Source organism: Poecile atricapillus, chromosome 33, assembly GCF_030490865.1.
Source record: "Poecile atricapillus isolate bPoeAtr1 chromosome 33, bPoeAtr1.hap1, whole genome shotgun sequence".
In the NCBI taxonomy this organism is placed as follows: domain Eukaryota; kingdom Metazoa; phylum Chordata; class Aves; order Passeriformes; family Paridae; genus Poecile; species Poecile atricapillus.
In genome coordinates this window covers 2,695,813-2,718,317 of record NC_081281.1, presented here as the reverse complement: position 1 = coordinate 2,718,317, position 22,505 = coordinate 2,695,813, and the positions used below count along the sequence as shown (strand labels likewise).

The 22,505-nt window shown below is 65.0% G+C and overlaps 2 protein-coding genes across 3 annotated transcripts; both read left to right on the top strand.

Moving 5' to 3' along the window:
- Positions 1 to 866: 866 nt before the first annotated feature.
- NTRK1 (neurotrophic receptor tyrosine kinase 1) lies at positions 867 to 9,268 on the top strand. The gene is made up of 17 exons (XM_058860521.1): positions 867 to 1,116; positions 2,692 to 2,766; positions 2,933 to 3,004; positions 3,400 to 3,468; positions 3,735 to 3,889; positions 4,000 to 4,148; positions 4,304 to 4,430; positions 4,503 to 4,832; positions 5,038 to 5,055; positions 5,204 to 5,262; positions 5,495 to 5,597; positions 5,960 to 6,106; positions 6,199 to 6,329; positions 6,398 to 6,570; positions 7,831 to 8,071; positions 8,453 to 8,611; positions 8,698 to 9,268. The coding sequence occupies exons 1-17, from the start codon at positions 929 to 931 to the stop codon at positions 8,881 to 8,883; spliced, it is 2,382 nt and encodes a 793-aa protein (XP_058716504.1). The 5' UTR covers positions 867 to 928; the 3' UTR covers positions 8,884 to 9,268.
- A 3,114-nt stretch (positions 9,269 to 12,382) lies between these two features.
- Positions 12,383 to 22,488, top strand: PEAR1 (platelet endothelial aggregation receptor 1). 2 transcript variants are annotated; one of them, XM_058860675.1, is made up of 22 exons: positions 12,383 to 12,514; positions 14,152 to 14,244; positions 14,335 to 14,439; positions 14,871 to 14,971; positions 15,073 to 15,165; positions 15,621 to 15,867; positions 15,950 to 16,064; positions 16,140 to 16,276; positions 16,704 to 16,916; positions 17,610 to 17,784; positions 18,251 to 18,371; positions 18,444 to 18,607; positions 18,698 to 18,800; positions 18,871 to 19,017; positions 19,095 to 19,223; positions 19,431 to 19,559; positions 19,669 to 19,851; positions 19,929 to 20,038; positions 20,130 to 20,241; positions 20,416 to 20,475; positions 20,855 to 21,040; positions 21,729 to 22,488. In XM_058860675.1, the coding sequence occupies exons 2-22, from the start codon at positions 14,153 to 14,155 to the stop codon at positions 21,878 to 21,880; spliced, it is 2,874 nt and encodes a 957-aa protein (XP_058716658.1). In that variant the 5' UTR covers positions 12,383 to 12,514; position 14,152; the 3' UTR covers positions 21,881 to 22,488. The 2 variants fall into 2 exon arrangements, with proteins under 2 accessions (XP_058716658.1, XP_058716657.1); XM_058860674.1 differs by having other exon boundaries at positions 19,636 to 19,851; positions 21,729 to 22,479.
- The last annotated feature ends 17 nt before the right edge of the window (positions 22,489 to 22,505 follow it).

Here is a 22,505-nt window from a genome sequence, read left to right as displayed (position 1 = left end):
ACACACACCCGGGGGGGGGGTTGCTCTGCCCCGGGGGGGCTGCTGGGGTGTCCAGTGGGGTCCCACGGGAGGTCACCCCAAAGGAACCGTGGCCCCGTGGGTGCCGCCGGGGGCTGAGCCGCGGGGAGAGGCTGCAGGCTGAGAACGAGCTGAACTCAGCGCACGGATGAGGCAGCCCCGACACGGGGACAAACAGCAGCCGAGTGGGGATAGGAACCCTGTGGGGAGGTCGGTGGGTGCAGTCCTGTCCTGCCCCACCTCGGGGACGAGGAGGGGGTGGGGGTCCTGGTCGGAGGTGACAGCTGGGGACAGCGCCACTGTGCCACCGAACGTCCCCCGCTTTCTGCAGCTTCTCTGCGCCCCAACATAACGGGGCGCTGGGGAAGAGCCTGAGCCAGGAGATGCCTCGAGGTTTGGGGACACTGTCGGGGGGGGGTGTGACAGCTCGGGGGGCTGTAGGTGGCCCTCGGGACGGTAAAAAGCCCCGTCCCTTATACTGCAGCCCGCTCTGAGCCAGGCTCTGGGGCGGGTGTGTGCGTACAGGCGAGTGCACGGGTGTGCCCCAGGAATTTTGGGGGTTCCCGTGGTGGGATGGATGCACTTGGTGGGGCTGGGGGTACAGGTGTAGGGTGCCGGCGTGCATCCATCCCACCACGGGAACCCCCAAAATTCCTGGGGGGAATCCCCCTCTCCTGGGTCGGAGTCTTCCCGGTGCCGGTGAATCACGGCCGGGGGTGTCTCGGGCCGGGCCGGGGGCGGTGCCGGGGCGGGGGGAGCCGCCGGCCCCTCCCGGGAGGCCGGTCCCTGCATCGCTTTTAAGCCCCGCGCGGCCCCGTGCTCGGGCTGCCGGGCAAGTGCGAGGGAGGGCGGCACTGGCAGCAGCGGCACCGGGTCCAGGACGGGGACCGGCCCCGGGACCGGCCCCGCGATGCCGCCGCCGCCCGCCTGGCTCTGCCTGGCCGCGCTGCTCCTGCCCCTGTCCCTGCCAGCCCCGGGCGCTGCCGGTCCCTGCCCCTGGGCCTGCCGATGCCCCCGGGCCGGGATCCTGCTCTGCCGGGAGCCCGACACCGTGGGCAGCCTGGCCCCGCTGCTGGGAACCGGCAGCTTCACCGACGTGTGAGTGGGGCCGGGGGCGATGGGGCCGGGGGTCGGAGCTCAGACACCGGGTGGGGATGAGGGGGCTGGGGGTGACAGAGCTCAGGGAACAGGCAGAGGAGCTGCGGGTGACGGGGTTGAGGGATGCAGCCATGGGGCTGGGGCAGCGGTGGAGTTGGCGGTGACAGAGCTCGGGGATGGAGATGATGGCGTTGGGAGTGACGGATTTTGAGGACCAGGCGGAGGGGCTGGGAGTGATGGGGCTGGTGATGCTTGTGGCGGGGGATGAAGGGATGTGGCTGGGGGGCAGCAGAGCTGAGCGACTGGGCAGGGGGTGATGGGGATGGAGGTGATCAGCTCGGGGACAGGGTGGCTGAGCTGGAGCAACGATGGAGCAGGGATCACTGGATGGGCTGGAATCGCTGTGAGGAGAGTGCCTGCTTGGTGGGAGGCATTGGGGGCTGCAAAGATGGGGTGGGGGGGCTGCAGCGTCCCCCCAGGGAGCAAGCGAGGGGCTGGGGGAAGCTCTTCACCCCCTTCTGCAGCGATGCCAAGCACGGCAACCCGCTGAGGGGGCAGGAGGGACCCCGGGCAGGGAGCACCCAGACCGTGCTGGGCAGGGCAGGGCTGTGGGGAGCCACTTGTCCCCCTCCTGCTGAGGCTGTAACTGTGCCCCGGGGCCTGTGGGTTGGCGTGCTGGGGGAACACACCCCAAATTTGCCGCTCTGCTCTCATTCCTTTCCCTGCTCCAGGATGTGTGGTGGGGAGACGAGGGCTGGAGCGAGCAGGGATGAGGAGGGTGCTGGGAGGACGGGATGCTGCAGGACACCAAAGTGCCCCAATTTCTGGGGCTTCCCCCCACCGCAGCCCTGCCTGTGCCGCATTGCTGGGGACTGGCTGCGGTGTCTCCGTGCCTCAGTTTCCCCACGTGCCAGGGGATGCTGCGCCACAGGCGCTGCCAGCTCTTTGTTCCCTGGCTGGTGGGGTGGGGTGGGTAATGGTGGGGACGGTGGTCCCCGAGAGACCCCCAGCCATCCCACTGCCCCACCTGCTCTTGTCCCGGGGTCAGTGGGACCAAAACCCCCTTGGTGTGGATCTGAACCCAAATTAACCAACCCCTGTGATTTGGGGTGCCTGTGTGGGTGGGGTGGGGCAGGGAAAAGCCCTGCACCTGCTCTCAAAGGGGCTTTTCTTCATCTCCTGCCTGGAGAAAAGGGTGAGGGGACAATGATGCCCCTGTCACAGTGCAGGACACCACGGGGTGCAAGAAAAGGTGGAGACCCCCAGGGCGAGTGGGGCTGAGGCCCAGCAAACTCATTCTGTGGGTGAGACCACAGGTTCCACGTGGTGGCTCAGCCCTGACCCCACACAGTTCCCACTGACCGGGGGCTCAGCACCACCGGGATCACCTGCTGCCATCCCCCCCTCTTCCAGCTCATCCCAGGGGAAACTGAGGCACAGTGGGACAGCTCGGCTTCATCCTTGTCCCCATCCCTGGCTGTGCCCCTTTCACTCCCCTCGCCCCACGCTTTGCCAACAGCCCCAGACATGAGGGGTCCTGGGCTGCTTCCCTGACCCCCCTCCTTTGCCTTCCAGCATCATTGAAAACCAGCAGGCACTGACGACCTTGACCCGAGCTGACACCAGGATGCTGCGGGACCTCAGGAACCTGTGAGCACCCCGGGGAGGGGTCCCTGCCCAGGGAAATGGGGCGAGGGAAGAGCTGCTGGAGGTGGGATCCCCAGAGCTCAATCCCACTGCAAGGAGTCACAGGGGATGCTCCCAGAATGGGGACTCAGGATGTTCACTCAGGTGCTCAGCCCTTCCCTCCTTTCAGCACCATCTCCAGGTCGGGGCTGCAGCACATCTCTGCCGATGCCTTCCTGGACACCCCCAGGCTGAGCCACGTGTGAGTATCCCCTTCCCCACCTCCCTCCCCCCGTGTGGGGATCAGCCCCCGGTCCCAGGGCCCAGGATCGATGCTGTCCTGGGGCACATCAGCCTGCCCGGGGGGGCCTGTGCTGCTGAGTGGGAAAGCATCGATCCGGGCAGGAGTGCTGCCAGCCCCCCCGGGAGCCCCGTGCTGCCTGCTGCAGGAGGGGGGCACCCTGTCCTGGGGTGTGTGGGGCTCCCCCCTTGCAGGGAGGTGCCTGAAGGCTGGTGGCACGCCTGGCCGAGCTGGTTTTGCTTGGTCACCGCGTGACAGCAGCGGCTCCGGCACTGCCCCGTGCCGCGGCCGGACCCTGGCGATGTTGGATGGGAGTTTGAGAGGGAAGGGGCGGCTGATGGGGTTTGTCCCAACAGGAATCTCTCCTCCAATGCACTGCAAAGCCTTTCCTGGAAAACCTTCCAACATCTGCCCCTGCAAGAGCTGTGAGTGATGAGGGAGAGGGGGGCGGTGGGTGCAGAGTAACTCCCACTGGGGATGCACCCCCAAGTGACACAGAGGTGGGGACAGAGCCGGGGATGCGGTGAGATGGCAGCTCTCACAGCCATGGGTGTGGGGACAGGGACAGGGGTGGCACATAGAGCATGTGTGACACAAAGCTGGGCCTGGGGGTGCCTCTGCTGGGACATGCACAAACGTGTGGGGCCTGGAGCCCTTTTGAGCCCGTGTTCTCTTCCCTGCTCCATCTCAGCATCTTGGTGGGAAATCCCTTCAACTGCTCCTGTGGCCTCCGCTGGCTGCAGCTGTGGCAGAGCAGCAGCCGGGCCGAGCTGGGGAACCAATCTCTGGGCTGCTGGGAGGGCAGCGTGCTGGTGCCCCTGGGCAGCCAGGTTCTCCACACCTGTGGTACGTGGCTGGGGACCCCCATGGGTTTGGCTCTTGGGTTTGTCCCCTGTCCCGAGCCCTTTGGCTGGGGATGGCGTGGGACACGTGGCTCACCCTTCCTGCCCCTGCAGACCCCCCGACTGTCCACATCGAGCCCCCTGAGGTGGTGCTGCGCCAAGGGGACAGCGTCAACCTCACCTGCCACGTCAGTGCCGACCCGTCGGCCACCGCAGAGTGGCTGGTCCCCGAGGTGGGACCTGAGCTGCTCGTTGTCACCAAGGCAAGCTCAGCCTTCCAGGGGCATGGCCAGGACCCCTCCCAGCAGCACTGACCCCCCCAGCATCCTCCCACTGGTGGGGTGGGTATGGGGGGGATGCAGGAGCTGGCCAGGCTTGGGGGTTTCATCTGCTCATCCCATCCCGGGACTCCCTGCAGCTCTCAGACTGGGAGATCCTCCTGGAGATCAGCAACGTCTCCTCCGACCTCAACCACAAGGACTTGACGTGCCGGGCAGAGAACGCGGCGGGGCCGGCAGAGGACAGCGTGATGCTGAACGTCACCTGTGAGCCATCCACAAGGGGCTGGGGTGGGGTCCGGGGCCTGGCTCAGGAACCCACCCAGCTCTGTCTCCCAGTTCCCCCCGAGATCCTGCTGCTAGACAAAGCCATCCCCAGGCATTCCTGGTGCATCCCCTTCTCCGTGAAAGGCAACCCCGTCCCCAGCATCCACTGGCTCTTCAACGGCACGGCCCTGGTCGAGGGGCTCTACATCCACACCCTCATCATGGAGTACGAGCACAACTCCAGCGTCCTCCACGGCTGCCTCCAGCTCAACCGTCCCACCCACGTCAACAACGGCAACTACACCCTCCTGGTCCGCAACACCCTGGGCTGGGCTGCGAGCAGCGTCCAGGGGCGCTTCATGGACAATCCCTTCAGCTTCAGCCCTGAGGAGCCCATCCCCGGTAGGTGCCAGGCGGGGGCTGCCTGTCCAACAGAGGAGCTGTGCCACACCTGGTCTGCAGAACAGGGTGTACTGGGCTCTGCCTGTTGTCTGTGCAAGCCCTGGTGTGCCTCAGTTTCCCCAGGGATGAGAGGGGGAAGGATGGGGTGCTCCCTTCCTGAGGAATAACAAGTGTTTCTCCTTTCTCTCCCTTTGGGCTGCTCCAGTGTCTCTGTCCCCACTGGGTGAGTGGCCAGGATTGCTGCCCCAGCCCCGCTAAACTGGGCATTCCACCCATCCCCCGGGGCTGATCCTGGGGTGTCCAGGTCCTTGTCAGGGCCACCTCAGGGGATGGGGACCCCACACTCACCCTACACCTTCTCCCTGCCCCAGGCACCAGGAACAGCTCGCTGGAGGGGCCTGTGGAGACAATGGATGAGCACACGTTTGGGGTGAGGAGATGCTCTGCAGTCTGGGATGGCAGGACCAGGACACCTGCAAGAGGGTGGGACACAACCCTAGGGAACAGCCAAACCAGCACTGAGTGGGATGGGAGTCTATGATGGCAATGGAGGACAGAGTGCCTGGGGCTTGTAACCATCTTAAGGGTTTGTTCCCATCCCATGGGCTGAGAAAAGGGACCTGGTGAGAGCTGGACCTGAGGCCTGTCCTCGCTGCCAGCAGGTCTCAGTGGCCGTGGCGCTGGCTGTGTTCGCCTGCCTCTCCCTCTCTGTCATGCTCATCCTGCTCAACAAGTGCGGGCGCCGGTCCAAGTTTGGCATTAACCGTGAGTTCCCCCAGCCTGGTGGCTCGATACTGGGGCTGGGACACGGGGACAGCCCTGTCCCCACATCCCTGGGGCAGCCGGGGCTGTGGGCGCCTGGGTTGGGTCACAGGTGTGGCAAGAGGGACTGCGGGTGGGGACCGAGGGTGGGGGGACACCCGTGGAGGGGTGCTGGCTCCCCTGGGAGCGCAGGCAGCAGCTGCTAATTCACTCCTGGAATGGATTCAGCCTCTAAATGGTTTTGATCGGGCTGCCTGGCCCCCAGGGGCGTTCGAGCAGGGGGTTGCTCGGCAGAGCCTGGCACTGGCTGCACAGGCTGGGGGGGCTGGGGGACCCCCTGATGGCCTTGTCCTTGTCCCCACAAGGCTCAGCGGTGCTGGCCCAAGAGGATGACCTGGCCATGTCCCTGCACTTCATGAACCTGGGCAGCAGCCCCCTTTCCTCGGCGGAGAGCAAACTGGAGGGGCTGAAGAGCAACTTCATCGAGAACCCCCAGTACTTCTGCAACGCCTGTAAGGGTTGGGCTGGGGACTGTGGTCCCCGAGGATCCCCCCCAGGCTCATACCCGACCCAGGGAGCACTGATGGGTGGGGGTCCCCCCCAGGCGTGCACCACGTGCAGCGGCGGGACATCGTGCTGAAGTGGGAGCTGGGCGAGGGCGCCTTCGGGAAGGTTTTCTTGGCTGAGTGCTACAACCTCCTCCCAGAGCAGGAGAAGATGCTGGTGGCTGTGAAGGTGAGGAGGGGGCACAACGTGGGGATGGGCGGGTCCGTGGGGCTGTCACTGATACCGTGTCCCGGCAGGCGCTGAAGGAGGTGACGGAAAGCGCCCGCTTGGATTTCCAGCGTGAAGCCGAGCTGCTGACGGTGCTGCAGCACGAGCACATCGTCAAGTTCTACGGTGTCTGCACCGAGGGCGAGCCCCTCATCATGGTCTTCGAGTACATGAAACACGGCGACCTCAACCGCTTCCTCAGGTGGGCTGGGGGGGGACAGGAGCCCCCCATCTGCCGCTGCATCAGCGCAGCCAGCCTGCTCCCTGCTAATGCAGCCCTCCTTGCAATATTGATTAGATTAGCTGTCTGAGAGGCTTAAATAGAGAGAGATTGGCCATCAGCTGGAATAAGCAGAGACTTTTCGATTGTCCCCCCAGGTATTGCTGCTAGACGGGGGGGGCTGCCAGAGGCATCGCTTTAGTGGCCGCGCGAGGAGCTCTGAGACGTGGCTTTTATGATTATTGTTATGGGAGTTGGCATTAATGGTTCTGCCGAGCAGAGCTTCCCCAGCCCCCGGCCGCGGCCGCCCTGGCCGGGCTGTCAGCCGCGCTCGGCATCAAAGGCACCGAGGGGCTGCAGGCGGCCGGAGCCGCACTGGCCCCCGGCCGGGCTCGCACGCCCCACTTCACACGCGCTGCCGCTTTCACACCCGCCCTGTGCGCCCTGACACGCTGCCTTCCACCCTGACACGCTGCCTTCCACCCTGACACGCTGCTTTCCACCCTGACACGCTGCCTTCCACCCTGCCTTCCACCCTGACACACTGCCTTCCACCCTGACACGCTGCCTTCCACCCTGACACGCTGCCTTCCACCCTGACCACCCTGCCTTCCACCCTGACCACCCTGCCTTCCACCCTGCCTTCCACCCTGACCACTCTGCCTTCCACCCTGACACACTGCCTTCCACCCTGCCTTCCACCCTGACACGCTGCCTTCCACCCTGACCACCCTGCCTTCCACCCTGACCTCTCTGCCTTCCACCTTGACCTCTCTGCCTTCCGTGTGGGGACGGCCCATGTGTGTGCACGTGTGTGTGTGCCCTCCCCTGGTGTGCACAGGCACACACACACACACCTGTCCCCTGTGAGAGTGTAACCCTTCCTGCACAGCTCTTCCCCTGTGTGCAGTGAGCACTGGCGTTTCCCTCTGCTCACCCGTGTGTGCGCTCCCTTCCCCGGCACACACGGCCGCGTGTCCATGCCTTTCCCTCGTGTGCCAGGGGAGGATGCACACCTGTGTGTGTGTGTGTGCACGTCCTTACCCCGTGTTTTTACCCTTCTCCGGGGTGAGTGGACATGAGTGCTCACCCGTGCCTGGTACCTGTGTGATCACCATTCCCCACGTGTGATCCCTCCTCCAGATTCACCCTTTCCCCTTGCCCAGGGAGCGCAGCCTCTCCCCTGCTCCTCCCGCCCTCTCAGGCACGTCCTGAGCTCCAAGCAGCCCCTCTGCCCCACAGGTCCCACGGCCCTGATGCCAAGATCCTGGAGCAGGGCCCGGGCCAGCCCCGGGGGCCGCTGGCTCTGGGCCACATGCTGCACATCGCCACGCAGATCGCCTCGGGCATGGTCTACCTCGCCTCCCTCCACTTCGTCCACCGGGACTTGGCCACCCGCAACTGCCTGGTGGGCCACGACCTGGTGGTGAAGATCGGGGATTTCGGCATGTCCCGGGACATCTACAGCACTGACTATTACCGGGTGAGCTGTTCCCTCTCTCCTCTCTGCTCGCTGCTGGGAGGCCACGCTCCATTTTCCCTCATGGCTGCTGCCTCCCACCCCTTCTCCATCCATATTTAACCACAGAATGGGTTGGGTTGGAGAGGATGTTTGGAAGCCATCCAGCTCAACCTGCAGGGATGCTTTCCAATGGAACAGGTTGCTTGCTCCAAACCCTGACCTTGAATATCTCCAGGGATGGGGCAGCCACAGCTTCTCTGGGCAACCTGTGCCAGGGCATCACCATCCTCAGAGTAAAATATTTCTTCCTTACGTCTTACCTGGGCCTTAATGAGTGGGGCCAGGGCTGGGGGAAGGGAAACGGGAGGGTCCCTGCCTTGCTGACAGCCCTGCTCTGGGCAGGTGGGGGGCAGGACCATGCTGCCCATCCGCTGGATGCCTCCCGAGAGCATCCTGTATCGTAAATTCACCACCGAGAGCGATATCTGGAGCTTCGGCGTGGTGCTCTGGGAGATCTTCACCTACGGGAAGCAGCCCTGGTACCAGCTCTCCAACACGGAGGTGAGCGAGGAGGAGAAGGAGGATGGTAACAGCCCCCCAGGGGTCCCCCAGAGTGGGGGGTCCCATGTCCATCCCTGTTCCTGCAGGCCATCGAGTGCATCACGCAGGGGCGGGAGCTGGAGCGGCCCCGCACGTGTCCCTCCGAGGTGTACTCCATCATGCAGAGCTGCTGGCACCGGGAGCCCCAGCAGCGCCAGCCCATCAAGGAGATCCACAGCCGCCTCCAGGCCCTCGTCAAGACGCCCCCCGTCTACCTGGACATCCTGGGCTGAGTGGGGACCCCCACCCAGCCTTTGCTCCCCGCTGTTCCCCTGCCCGCCCTGCTGCCCGGGGCACGGCTCTGCCCCACACAGCCCTGGACTGATGCCCCAAGGCGGGAGAAGCCTGAAACCTTATTTATAGTGCAAAATGCCAGCCCAGTCCTGGGGGCTGGGGGACCCCCAGGGTTGTGGCCCTGCTGTCTGGCTCCTTGCCATTCCCACAGCGCCAGGATGGAGGCTCTTGGCTGATGTGGGTTGGCTCAGGGGGGGCAGAGCTGGGAGACCCCAGCCCAGGGTCCGTGCCAGTGCAGGAGCTGGGGGGCTCAGCTCTCCCAGAGGAGTTGGGATGCCCCATGCTCGCCCACTCTGCAGCGAAACCAGTCACTAATAAACTGTGTCTCCCCTGCACTGGCCCCTGTGTGCTCCGGGCTGGCAGCTGGGATGGGGGGTTTTGGGGAGAAAGAGGGGCTTTCACATCAGGGAAGCTTCCTTGTCTGGAGGAGAGGAGCTGGAGGGGAGGTGCTGTTCCAGGGATCCCAGGGTGTGGGGACAAATGTGTCCCAGGGATCCCAGGGTGTGGGGACAAATGTGTCCCAGGGATCCCAGGGTTCGGGACCAGGTCACAGGTGCCCGGGATGCTGTGCTTTGTACCCACAGCCCGGGGTAAGGATGGTGTCCTTATCCCCAGCCCAGAAAGGGATGGTTTTGGCTGTGCCGAGAACTACCTTGGACAGGGATTCCTGTGCCACGCCCTGGCCTGGGGAGCCTGAGTCTCCTCGTCCAAGGCTCCAGGAGGAGGATGAGGCTTTGCAGCACAAAGCCAACACCCATCCCCCTGAAAGAGTGACATCCCCCTTCCCTGTGTCCTCTCATCGGAACCTGGGGTTTATCACATGCCCTGTAGCATCCACTCCATCATCCTTCCTCAGGCTCTCCAGCCGCCTTGGTAATGGTTGAGACCTGGATTTGACCATAATGGAGCTGAATTGATTTCATCTGGATAATTAGGCAGCACAGGCAGAGCCCTGGCAGCTCCTTTGTTACCCCCTGTGACCCAAGATAAGCAGGAGGAAAATGAGGTCGCAGGGGAAACTGAGGCACGGCACAAGGTGGGAGTAGTCAGGGAGTCTGCGGTGGGTGCTGAGGGGCTTGGGGCTGGCACGGCACCTGGCCGTGCCCAGGGACAAGGTGTGGCACAACGAAATTGGAGGAAATGGGGCGAGCACGCCGCAGCTCCCAGCCTGTAGCGCATCCCAAAGCCCTGCAGTGGGCTCAGACCCCTCTGGCTGGCCCTGGATCTCTGCCGAGGGTCCTGGCTCAGAGCTGCCATGGGCAGGGTCCGGCTCTGCTGGAGCTCAGCCTGGCTGGCAGAGCCCCCCACCTGCTTTCTTGGGGTCTCTGATCGCTGCCCAAGCTGATTTATGGCCTTTTTCCCTGTTATCTAATTTGAGGAAGGAACTAGATTACAACCTTGAGCTTTTCCAGCCCCTTGCTGGAGATTGCCTCGGACCAAAGCCCCAAAAGAGACCACGTGTAGTGGTGACACCCCCTCTCCAAGAGCTTTCCTGCATCTGTGCCTCAGATACTTCCATGGGGGGGGTAATGCCTCAATTTCCTTCGTGGGCGTGCCTGTGCCTCAGTTTCCCCCTCAGAGTGGTCAGGGAAGAGTTAAGGTTCACCCCGCGATCGATTTTATCCCCCCCACCCCTCCCTCCTGCCGAAGTTTCTCCATTTCAGCGCTCCGGGGGGAGCGGTAATGGACTCTGGCAATGAGGTAATTAACGGCTCCGCTCCCTGCCCAAGCTGCCGCCCCAGCGGCACCGGGACCTGGCCCTGCTCACCCGGGCTCATCAGGGCCCGATTCTGCCTTGTGCAACCACCGCGGCTGCCGCTGGTCCCCAGGCACCTCCTGCCCCGCGGGTCCCACCGCGGCTGTGCCACCCTCCTGCGCCCCCGTGCCACCGGCTCAGAGCACGGCAGGGCTGGCTCTGCTCTTCAGGGGGTCCCACTCCCTCCCAGAAGCTTCTAAGGGGACCCCAGCTCGCCTCCAAGAGGATGGGTCATGTGTTTGGGGCTCCCCTCCTGGTGGGGTGGATGTTTAGGAGGACTGAGAATTCAGCTGGATGCTGGCACTGACTGGATCCACAGCCCCAGCCACGCCAAAGTGCACTTGGGGGTCTCCATCCTCTCTGGCTCTAGGGCTCCCGGGGGGCTGCAAAGGCATTTCAGCACTGAAGTGCCACTGGAGTGTCCCCGAGCAATATTTCACCACCGCCCTGGGGACACCTTAAAAAGCATTGGATGGGGGGGTCACTTCCCCACCAGATCCTCAGCTCCGGATGTCCCCAACCTGTCCTATCTCCAATATCCTTTCCCACACCAGGGCTCTGCAGCCCCCCTCGGTTCCCTTTGCCCACCCCTGCTCCGAGAAGCGCCGTTTTGGGGTGGCCACAGCGGAGCCCCCCAGCTGCGGGTGGGCTTGATCCTAATGGAGACCCGGGGAGAGGAACGGGGAGGGGGGCGGGCAGCTGAGTCTCCCTGGGATGTGAAAATCGTTGTGAGTGATTAGAGCTGTTCCTGTAACGAGCAGAGCAATTAACGGTGCCTCGGGAGCCGCGGAGGCCGCTAATGTGTGCTGGGGGTGGGGGGCAGCTGGGCAAGGGGGTCCGTGGTGCTGCGCTGCCCGGCCGGGGGTCCCGGGCGCGGGGGAACACGGGGTGACACGGGGATCTTGGGATGCCAGGGTATGGTCAGGAGTCAGGGATATGATTGTGATATATGGACTGGATCCAGGGGTGCAGAGCCGGGGGATGGCCGAGAATCCGGGGACGTGGGGGTGATGCAAGGCCAGGGACCCCAGGATGCGGGAATGGCCAGAGATCCCGGGCTGCAGGGGAACACATGGCCAGGGATCCGGGCTGGGGTGTTTGGGGTCAGGGGGTCTGTGCCTGTCTTCCTGGGGTGTGCCCAGGATCCTGAGACGTGGAGATCCTGCGTGCCCAGGACGCAGGGACACGGTGTGTGTGCCGAGAACGTGGTGGGGATGCGTGCCTGACATTCGGGATGCAGGGAGGATGACTTCCCGGGATCCCAGGATGTAGGGATGCTGTGTCTGGAGCGTTGGGATGCAGGGATGGTGTGTGCCCAGGATGTTTGGCTCTGCTCTGCTGCCAGCAGCCGCTGCTCTGAAGCCGAAGGACACCCTGGTCCCCACATCCCCTCAGCACAGAGCAGCTACCTCTTGGTCAGGGGGGTCCCTTCGCTTGCCCCAGCCCTCCAGGACAAGCCGGGTCAGGCCCTGCACCCATGGGTGCCACAGAGCCCTGGGGAAGGGGACACCCTCCAGCACCAGGATATCCCCACAGACCCCTCCCCATCCAGTGTGAGCGGCCCCGGCGGTGCTGCCGTGCCAAAACCTGCTGGTTTCTGGACAGAAGATGGAAAAAAAAAAATATTTAAAAAAAAATAATTAAGGGTTTTTTTTATTTTTTTCCCTTTTCCGTAGTTGACTCCACGTCCAAACTTCCTGAGAGCAGCTCCAGCCCTCCCTCCGCTTCCGACGGCCGCGCTGCGCCATCCCGGCCAGGCCAGCCCCGTGTCGGGGCCGCTGCGCCCTGACCCTGCCACCGCGGCCCCCAGCCAGGTGAGTGCCACCGCCCCCCGCCCGGGGCACGCTGCTGTGCCCAGGCCTGGGCTGGACGGGTTGCGCCGTGCCCTGCTGGGTGATGTCGGAGGGGACGGTCCCCAGAGCCGTGAGGGGCAGGGGATGGGGCAGGTTCCAAGGTGAGGGGACAGCGGATGGGGCGTGGGAGGGTACCGCGACACCGCGCGGTGACCCCAATGCTGCCCCTGACTCTGCCCCTGTCCCCGACTCTCACTCGTGTCCCCCTCGCCCTCACCCAGCCCCATCCCTGCGGGTCCGCGGAGGAAACGCGTCAGCCCCCGGGCTGTGGCAGAGGAAGCGCCGGGGCAGAGATAGCGGCTCTGGGGGGGCCCCGCACCGTGTCCCCCGCAGGGACAGGGCAGGGCAGCGCCCTGGTCCCCTGCCCTCACCCCACGCGCTCCTTTCAGCCCCATCACCAGTGGGATGCTTCTCATCCCACCCGGGGGGCTCTCAGGGGCACCAGTGGCGAGGGGAGCGTGGGTCTGGGGGTGTCTCTGCCGTTGTGGCAACCTTGGGGGGGCTTTTTCTGGCGGCTGAGCCCCACAGCGAGGAGCAGATGGGACTCGCCGGCACGTTTTGATGACTCCTTGCTTTTCCTGCCAGCATCTCCCCATGGTTCCTGTTTTTCCCAGGAATGCTGGGACCCCCCTGGTCCCCCCACACGGCTGCAGCAGGGGATGAGGCTGGGGATGAGTGGGGGCACTGGCGAGAACTTGGGGTTCCCCTGAGTGCCCCCCTCGGCAGTGTCCATGGGAGGGAATTTTGGCAGCGGATGAGCAATTAATTCCTCACCGCCGGGAGCTGAAGGGAAATGGGGGAAAACTTTCCCACTAACAGTTTTTCCACCCAAAACCGGATGCTCTGGCCCCAAAACGCAGCGCGGGCTCTGGTGAAGGGGGAGGATGAACCCGGGGAGCTGCCGGGGCAGCACCTTTGGGGGGTCCTGTGGCTGCAGCAGCGAGGAAGCCCCGGTAAATCCAGCTGTGGTGACCAGGAAATCTCTGTTTCCTCCTTGGCACACGGCAGTCCTGCCCTGGAACGCTCATCCCGGTAAACAGCACGCCCGGCACGGGGGGCTCGGGGGTCGCCGGCCCTCCCACCCTGGCCTCCGGCTGGCAGAGCTCCTAGAGCCGCCCCGGCAGAGCCGGACCCTCTCTGGGTTGAGCAAGAAGCTGCTGGATCCAGGAAACACCACTGGGAATAAACACGGAGCGGGTTGAAGCGGGGCCGTGCGGCTCCGTGCCAGGGACTGGAGGCGCCGTGCCGAGCCCCGCCCCGGCACCCCCCGTTCCCAGCTCTGGCAGCATCCCCCCCTTGCCATGGGGTCTGGCAGGACAGGTCGGGGTGATGCCCTGGATGTGCCCCGGGGTGTCTCAGGGTGCCGGGATGAGGCTACGTGGGGCCACCCGGGCTGCTGAGCGGCCGTGCCTCAGTTTCCCCTTGGCACAGGCCAGCGCTCGGGGAGCGGCGGGGCCGGGCGCGGGGCTGTTTCTGTGGATGGAGGAATGCGAAGCCAGCCCTGCAGGGAGGTCGGATCCGGAGCCGGGGCCGGGGGCGGTGGGTGGGGAGCGGGAATGTGCGGAGGCACGGGGTGAAGCTGTGCTCCCTCCGTGCAGGATGCTGCTGCGGGCCGCGGTGCTGGCCGTGCACGCCGGGCTCCTGGCTGCCCTCCGGCCCGGAGACCCCAATGTCTGCAGCTACTGGGAGAGGTAGGACTGGGGGGACAGGGGGGAGAGGGGCGGGGACAGCGGTGGGGTCTCCCAGCACCTGCAGTCACCCCACATTCCCCCCACCCGCAGCTTCACGGCGCCGGTGAAGGAGTCGTACACCAAAGCTCACGTCGTGTCCTCCAGCGAGCCCTGTCCCGGGGGGCTGGGGCTCCCCCTGCCCTGCCCGCAGCAGAGGTGGGGGCACCCCCAGCTCCCCCGAGCCCCTCGAGGACCGCAGGGTGTCCCCAGGCCCGTGTCCCACTGCAGGGTGTCCCCAAGCTCATGGAGGAGCAGTCCCACCCCAGAGGGTCTTCAAGGCTGTGAGGGGCTGGAGGGGAATGTGGGTGGGACAAGGACAGTGGGGGGGCTGGAGGGGGGCTGTGCCCAAGGCTGGGGGAGGGGCTGGAGGGGGGCTGCCCCAAGGCCAGGGGGGTTGGAGGGGGGCCGTGCCAGGGGGCCATGGGGAGCTGAAGGAGGGTTATCCCAGCACAGGGTGTCCCCAAGGGGCTGGGAGGACTGGAGCGGGGCTGTGACCAAGGCCAGGGGGGCTGGGAGGGCTGTCCCGGTGCGGGGTGTCCGCAAGGCCGAGGGGGACAGGACGGTCACCGTCCCCCCTGGTGGCACAGGGTCGTGTACCGCACCGAGTACCGCCAGACCATCCGCACCGACTACCGGCGGCGCTACCAGTGCTGCCAGGGCTACTACGAGAGCCGGGACTCGTGTGTCCGTGAGTGGGGCCGGGGGTCGGGGCGGCCCTGGGGCTGTGTCCCACGCGGGGTGTCCCCAGAGCCGCCTGAGGACGCTCCGTGCTTGGCCGTGTCCCCCCAGCCCACTGCAGCCAGGAGTGTGTCCACGGCCGCTGCGTCGCTCCCGAGCTGTGCCAGTGCGAGCCGGGCTGGCGCGGCCCCAGCTGCTCCAGCGGTGAGGGGTGGGGGGAGATGGGGGGAGATGGGGCTGGGGACCCCCAGCCGGGGGTGGCAGATGGGGCAGTGGGTTTCCCTGGAGAGCTGAGCTGCCGTGGTGGGACACCCAAGAGGTTGACGGGGATGGGGATGGAGACTCTGGGGATGGAGATCTGGACAGACGTGAGATGGGGAGGAAGAGGGGATGGGAGCAGGGATAGGATGGGGATTGGATGGATGGGAATGGGGTGAGAGTAGAGGTGTGACGAGGATGGGAATGTGGATGAAGATAGGGAGGGGACAGGATGGGAATGGACACAGGATGAGGAGGGGCTGGGGAAGAATGGATGGAGGGATGAGATGGGGACAATGGGGATGGATGGAGGGTTGCCAGTGACATGGGCTGGGATGAGGCAGGGTGGGATGGGACGGGACAGGATGGAATAGGAAGCACCGCTGCTGTCCCCCATGCAGAGTGTGATGAGCAGTCATGGGGGCCTGACTGTGCCCAGCGCTGCCCCTGCCACCATGGGGCCCCTTGTGACCCCCTGACCGGGGTCTGCTCCTGTCCCCCCGGCTTCATCGACCCCCTGTGCCGCCAGCCGTGTCCACCTGGCACCTACGGGCAGGGCTGTCACCTGTCCTGTCCCTGCCACCAGCAGGCCCCCTGCAACGCCTCCACTGGCGCCTGCCTCTGCCCACCGGGGCTGAGCGGCCCCCTGTGAGTTGGGACCCCTCACTCTGTGCCCTCCCCTCCTCTGGCAGCCCCAGGCAGGGTCCTGCTCACCCCTCACCCCCCACAGCTGCAAGGTGCCCTGCCCTGAGGGGATGTCCTGTACCACCCCCTGTCCCTGCCAGAACGGGGGCATCTGCCACCCCTCCAGCACCAGCACCTGCGTCTGCCCTCACGGCTGGATGGTAGGTGGACCCTGCCCCCCTCCAAACGTGGTGTCTGCCTCAGTTTCCCCTGCTGACCCTGGTGCTCCTTTGCAGGGGGAGATCTGCTCCGTGCCGTGCCCCCCTGGGCGCTTTGGCCCTGGCTGCCAGGGCGAGTGTCGCTGCCACAACGGGGGCCACTGTGACCCCCACGGGGGACAGTGCCAGTGTGCCCCTGGCTTCACTGGAGAGCAGTGAGAGGGGAACTGGGCATGGGGTGGGGGAAAAGGAATTTGGGGATGGGAGTCTGAGGTGCTGGGGAGGATGAGTGGGACCTGGATTGTGAGGGCACTGGGAGCTGGGAGGAGCTGGGGATACAAAAGGGTGGAGGGGAGGGGAATGAGGGGCTGGGAGAATGGGGATACAGGGGATTGGAAAGCCAAGGGGATGGGGGCAGGGGGAGGGGACACTTGGGGACAGGGTAGTCTGGAGTGGGGGTCTGGGTGGAAATGGAGGTGCACAGGAGGGGGCATCCAGGGACGGGGCACAACGGGTACCACAGATGGTGCCCATGACCATGATGCCCATGCCCATGATGGCCTCAGCCTGGGGCTAGGGGGGATCCCAGGGGCCACCTCAGCTCTTGGTGGGGCCGTGTCACCACCTCTGCCCCCCATGCAGGTGTCAGGAGAGGTGCCCAGTGGGGCACTACGGGCAGGACTGCCAGGAGAGCTGTGACTGTGCCAATGGGGGCCAGTGCTTCCACGTGGATGGGGGCTGCCTGTGCGAGGCCGGATTCCAGGGCAGCCGCTGCGAGGAGCGGCACTGCCTGCCCGGCCTCTACGGCCTCCACTGCGAGAGCCGCTGCCTCTGCCACCCCCAGCACAGCCAGAGGTACAACCCCCATCCCACCCCAGTGTTCCCATCCCACCCCAGTGTTCCCATCCCACCCCAGTGTTCCCATCCCACCCCAGCTCCTCCATCCCACCCCAGCGTTTCCATCCCACCCCAGCGTTCCCATCCCACCCCAGCGTTCCCATCCCACCCCAGCTCCTCCATCCCACCCCAGCTCCTCCATCCCACCCCAGCTCCTCCATCCCACCCCAGCGTTCCCATCCCACCCCAGCATTCCCATCCCACCCCAGCGTTCCCATCCCACCCCAGCTCCTCCATCCCACCCCAGCTCCTCCATCCCACCCCAGCTCCTCCATCCCACCCCAGCGTTCCCATCCCACCCCAGCGTTCCCATCCCACCCTGGCATCCCCATCCCACCCCAGCATCCCCATCCCACCCCAGCTCCCCCATCCCACCCTGGCATCCCCATCCCACCCTCCTCCCACCATCCTCACCTTTTCCACCATACTCACCTTTCCCACCATCCTCATCTCCCTCTGCACCAACCTCATCCTCCCCTACATCCTTTCCCCCTGCACCCTCAGCCAGCCAGCCAGGCTTTGGCTGCAGGAGCAGGAACACTTTTACCCCCACCTGGGCCAGCTGCTCTACTCCCCTAGCTGCAAAGCCCCTTCCCAGCACAGCCCGTTCCCCGTGCTGGGAGCACTGGGGTTCTGAGCATGCACCCCCAGCTGCCACCCGATGCTCGGGGAGTGCGTTTGCCTCCCTGGCTGGGCCGGGCTCTACTGCAATGAGAGCTGCTCCCCTGGCTACTTTGGGCCCGGGTGCCTGCAGAGCTGCCTGTGCCTCCACGGGGGGGTTTGTGATGGGACCACCGGCCACTGCCACTGCCCCCCTGGCTACACGGTGAGGGGCATGGGGGGTGCATGGTCCTGGGGCAGCTGGGGGGAGAGTGGGGGTCTGGGTGGTGCTGGAGGGATCATGGGGGCTCTGGATGGTTCTGGGGGTGTCTGGATTCTTTGGAGGCTGAGCAAACATGGGGTCTGGGCATTCCTGGGGGAAACATGGGAGTCTGGGTGTCCTCAGGGATGGGTTGGGGGTCTGGGTATCTCTGAGGGCAGTTTCAGGGTCTGGGCGTCCTTTGGGGAGACAGTGCATGTGGACATCCTTGGGGGGCATCCTACTTGGGTAATATGAGCAACCCTGGGGAGAACTTGGGGTTCCCATGGGAGAATGGGGGTTTTGGGGTTGTCCACTTTCCCTACAGCACCAGGTCACCAAGAGAAGGTGGGAGGTCCCCAGACATGTGGGTCCTTTCCCCAGCCCTGGGCAGGGGTCCCATCTGTCCTGAATTCTTGGTCCCCACACGCAGGATGAGCACTGCTCCTCCCTGTGTCCCTCCAACACCTTTGGCATGAACTGCTCGGGGCTCTGCTCCTGCCAGCACGCCCTCGCCTGCTCCCCACTCGACGGCTCCTGCTTCTGCAAGGAAGGTGGGTGCACACCGGGCTCTGGGGTCCCTGTCCCCATCCCCGCCCCCACCCCACTGTCCCCTCATCCCGCAGGCTGGCACGGACCTGACTGCTCCATGCCGTGTCCTGCTGGGACTTGGGGTCTCAGCTGCAACCGGAGCTGTGACTGCGCCCATGGGGCGTCCTGCGACCCCCAGAGCGGGACCTGCCGCTGTCCCCCGGGCTGGCAGGGCCCTCGCTGCCTGCAGCCCTGCTCGGTGAGTCCTTCTGGCCTCTGGTGGTGCTGCTGCCACTGGGGCTCGGTGCCAGCGCCCTGTGCTGACTCCCAGCCTGTCCCCACGCTGCAGAACGGGACATTTGGGACAGGCTGCGGGGAGCGCTGCGCCTGTGCCCATGCTGATGGCTGTGACCCAGTGACAGGAGAGTGCCACTGCCTGCCCGGCTGGACAGGTAAAGGGGACACACTGGGAGGACCCTGCTGTGCCCTCAGCCATCACCTTCATCCCTCACCCTCCCGCAGGGCCGCAGTGCAAGCAGGGCTGTCCCCACGGCTCCTGGGGCAGGGGCTGCCACATGTCCTGCTCCTGCCGCAATGGGGGCTCCTGCTCCCCCCAGGACGGATCCTGCACCTGCGCCCCGGGGTACCGCGGCCCCACCTGCCAGCGCAGTGAGTCAGCACCCCCCAAAATTCCAGGCTGCTCCTTAAGGCCTGAGCTGAGGCCAAGCTCGTTCCTCTCTCCCCAGCCTGTCCCGCCGGCCGCTACGGCAAGCGCTGCTCCCTGAGCTGCTCCTGTGCCAATGGCTCCTCCTGCCACCCCACCAATGGCTCCTGCCTCTGCGCCCCGGGCTGGCGCGGCCCCCGCTGCTCCCAGCGTGAGTGGGCTCAGGGCTCAGGGGGACCCTTGATTCAGATGGGGGGCCTGGAGGGAGCAGGGGAGAGAACTGCCCATGGCCACCTGGGCGACTCCTACGCAGTTCTGGCCTGGGCAGTACCGAGCCATACGTGGACCTGCATGGTCCTGAGCAGCTTGTGGCTGGATGGTCCCAGTCTGGGGCTATATGGCACCTCTGTGTCCCCAGCCTGCACCCCCGGCACCTTTGGGCTCCAGTGTGACCAGCTCTGCCGCTGTCCCCGCAATGCCACCTGTGACCCCACCAATGGCACGTGTCCCTGTGCCCCAGGCATGACTGGGCCCCACTGTGAGGCTGGTGAGTGGGGGCAGAGCGGGGGCTCCCCGGGTTCCCTCCCCCACCCTAAGGACTGACACTCCTCCCCACCCCACAGCGAATCCTGACCTGCCCTACACCATTGAGCCAGCCCCCCCTGCAGCCTACAGCCCCCTGGGCATGGTGCTGAGCCTGGTGGCCCTGGTGCTATTGCTGGTGGTCGTGGTGGTCACAACCCTGTGCTACCATCGCTGGCAGAAGGGGAAGGAGCGGCAGCACCTGGCCGTGGCCTACAGAGCAGGACAGACGGACACCTCTGACTACATGGTGCCAGGTGAGCCCGGCGTGGTGCAGATGTGGCCCCCGCCCCGCTGGCCCTCTTGCTGACCATGCTGACCCCTGTCCCTCCAGATGTGCCCCCAAGCCACCACGCACACTACTACTCCAACCCCAGCTACCACACGCTGTCCCAGTGCCCGCTGCCCTCCCGCAGCCCCCAGGACAGAGCCAGCTCCCTCAAGGTACAGCAGGGACAGCGCAGCGTTGCAGGGGGCAGCACGGCACCACTGCCACCACCTTGGAGACCAACCCCATCCCCTTTTTGGGCTCCAGATGTCTGGCACCCAGCTCTTCCCTAGCATGGAGAGACCCTACAGCCCTGAAGGCAATGCCACGCTGCCTCCTGACTGGAAACACCTCGGGGCATCGGCCCTGGGCCCCAGGGGTAAGGGGGGGGCAGCTCCAGTGTGGATCCTGGCCTGAGTGGTGTGGGGGGTGCACCTGAGTCCCTTCCCTGCTCAGGATCCCCTGGGAAGGTGCTGGGATGGGGTGGGTGGAGAACCTTCATGCTGGGGGGGAAGATGAAGCAGAGGGAACCCCAAAGCTGCCCTCTTAACAGGCAGGCAGCTGGACCGGAGCTACACCTACAGCCACGGCCTGAGGAAGTGTGACAGCAAAGGTAGGAATGGGATGGAGAGCACAGGGAAGAGACAGGGATGGGATGGGGAAGGATGGGGATAGGGAAGGGATAAGGATGGGATGGGGAAGGGATAAGCTGCACTTAGGGCAGGTGTGGGAAAAGGGTTGGGGATGGGGATGGAGTTGGGGATAGGACTGGGATGAGATGGGATGGGATGTGGAAGGGACAGAGATGGGGCTGGGATGGGGAAGAGGCAGGGGTGGGATGGGGATGGGTTGGAACAGGATAGGATTAGGGTGGGGAAGGAACAGGGATGGGATAGAAAAGGGATGGGTCTGGGACTTGCCTGAGACACAGCCAGACACAGCCACCCCTGTGCTCCCTGCCACGGGGGGATCCCCAACTTCTTCTCCCCCAGAGCACCCCTGGGAGGGGCTGGGGGCCAGCACCAGCTCCCTGGCCAGCGAGAACCCCTACGCCACCATCAAGGATCTGCCCCCTGCCGCCACCAAGGCCCACGAGGGCAGCTATATGGAGATGAAATCCCCTGTCCAGCGGGAGATGTCCTACGCTGAGATCGGGCTCCTTGAGGAGCCACAGGAGGGTACGGCTGGGGACCCCTTGGCCCTGGTGGCCCTGCCCCGTGGGGACACAACCCCAGTGATGGGGAGTGCATGGCCTTGGGGAGGAAACAGCCATGGTGACAGGGGCTGCACAACCCTGGGGGGAACATGGCCCTGGTGACAGGGGCTGTCTGTCCCCAGGGGAACATGACCCTGGGGACAGGAGCTGCACAACCCTGGGGGGAACATGACCCTGGGGACAGGAGCTGCATGGCCCTGTGTGGACAAGACCTTGGTGACAGGGGCTGCACAACCCTGGGGGGATATGACCCTGGGGACAGGAGCTGTCTGTCCCCAGGGGAACATGGCCCTGGTGACAGGGGCTGTCTGTCCCCAGGGGAACATGGCACTGGGGACAGGGGCTGCACAGCCCTGGGGGGACATGGCCCTGGTGACAGGGGCCGTCTGTCCCCAGGGGAACATGGGTGACAGGGGCTGTCTGTCCCCAGGGGAACATTGGTGATGGGGGCTGTCTGTCCCCAGGGGAACACAGCTTTGGTGACAGAGGCTGTCTGTCCCCAGGAGGACATTGGTTATGGGGGCTGTCTGTCCCCAGGGGAACATGGCTTTGGTGACAGGGGCTGTCTGTCCCCAGGGGGACATTGGTGATGGGGGCTGTCTGTTCCTGGGGGGAACGTGTCCCCTTGCATCCTTCTCTTGTCCCCACAGAGGGTTGTCCTGAAGGGCCCGAAGGTCCCCCCAGCAGAGACCCCCCCAGCCACTACGACTCCCCCAAGAACAGCCACATCCCCTGTCACTACGATGTGCCACCTGCCCGCCACTACCCCCCGTCCCCGCCGCTGCGCAGGAAGGACCGCTGAGGGACCCTGCAGACGAGGGACCGGCCACGAGGGCACAGAGGATCCCTGCGGGGACTGGAGTACCCCGGGACTGTCGCTGTCCCTGAGCACGGGCCCGCAGGTGGTGAATAAACGGAGTTTGGTGTGGAGTGTGGGTGCTGTGTGTGACTGCCTGCGGCTGAGCCCCCGCTGAGGGAACTGCACGGCACTGGCACCGTGGTGGGAGTGAGGGGGACACCGGGGGGTCCCTGGCGCACTGTGGGCACCCCCAGCTCCGTGCTGGGTCACTGCTGCCTCCAGGGCGTGCACAAGGAGGGAACCCAAAAGCTTTTGTGTCCTGCTCACAGTATGGCAGTGCCCATTGTGCAGGGAACAGAGCTCGTGCAGCACAGGGAAAGAACAGGGGTGGAATGAGATGAGCTTTAAGGTCCCTTCCAGCCCAAACCATTCCATGATTCTGTGATTCTACCTTTGGAATGACTTTAGCCCTTGGGCTTGAAGCAGGTTTCTCTCCCAGAAGTGTAATAATGAGACACCAATGGGCTCTGGGAAATTTAGCTTGACAAATAAATGCTCTGAGTAACAGGACAAGATGTGCTCTTGGAGAATTAAACCTGTGGTTTAGCAGGCTGTGAAGATGACATTG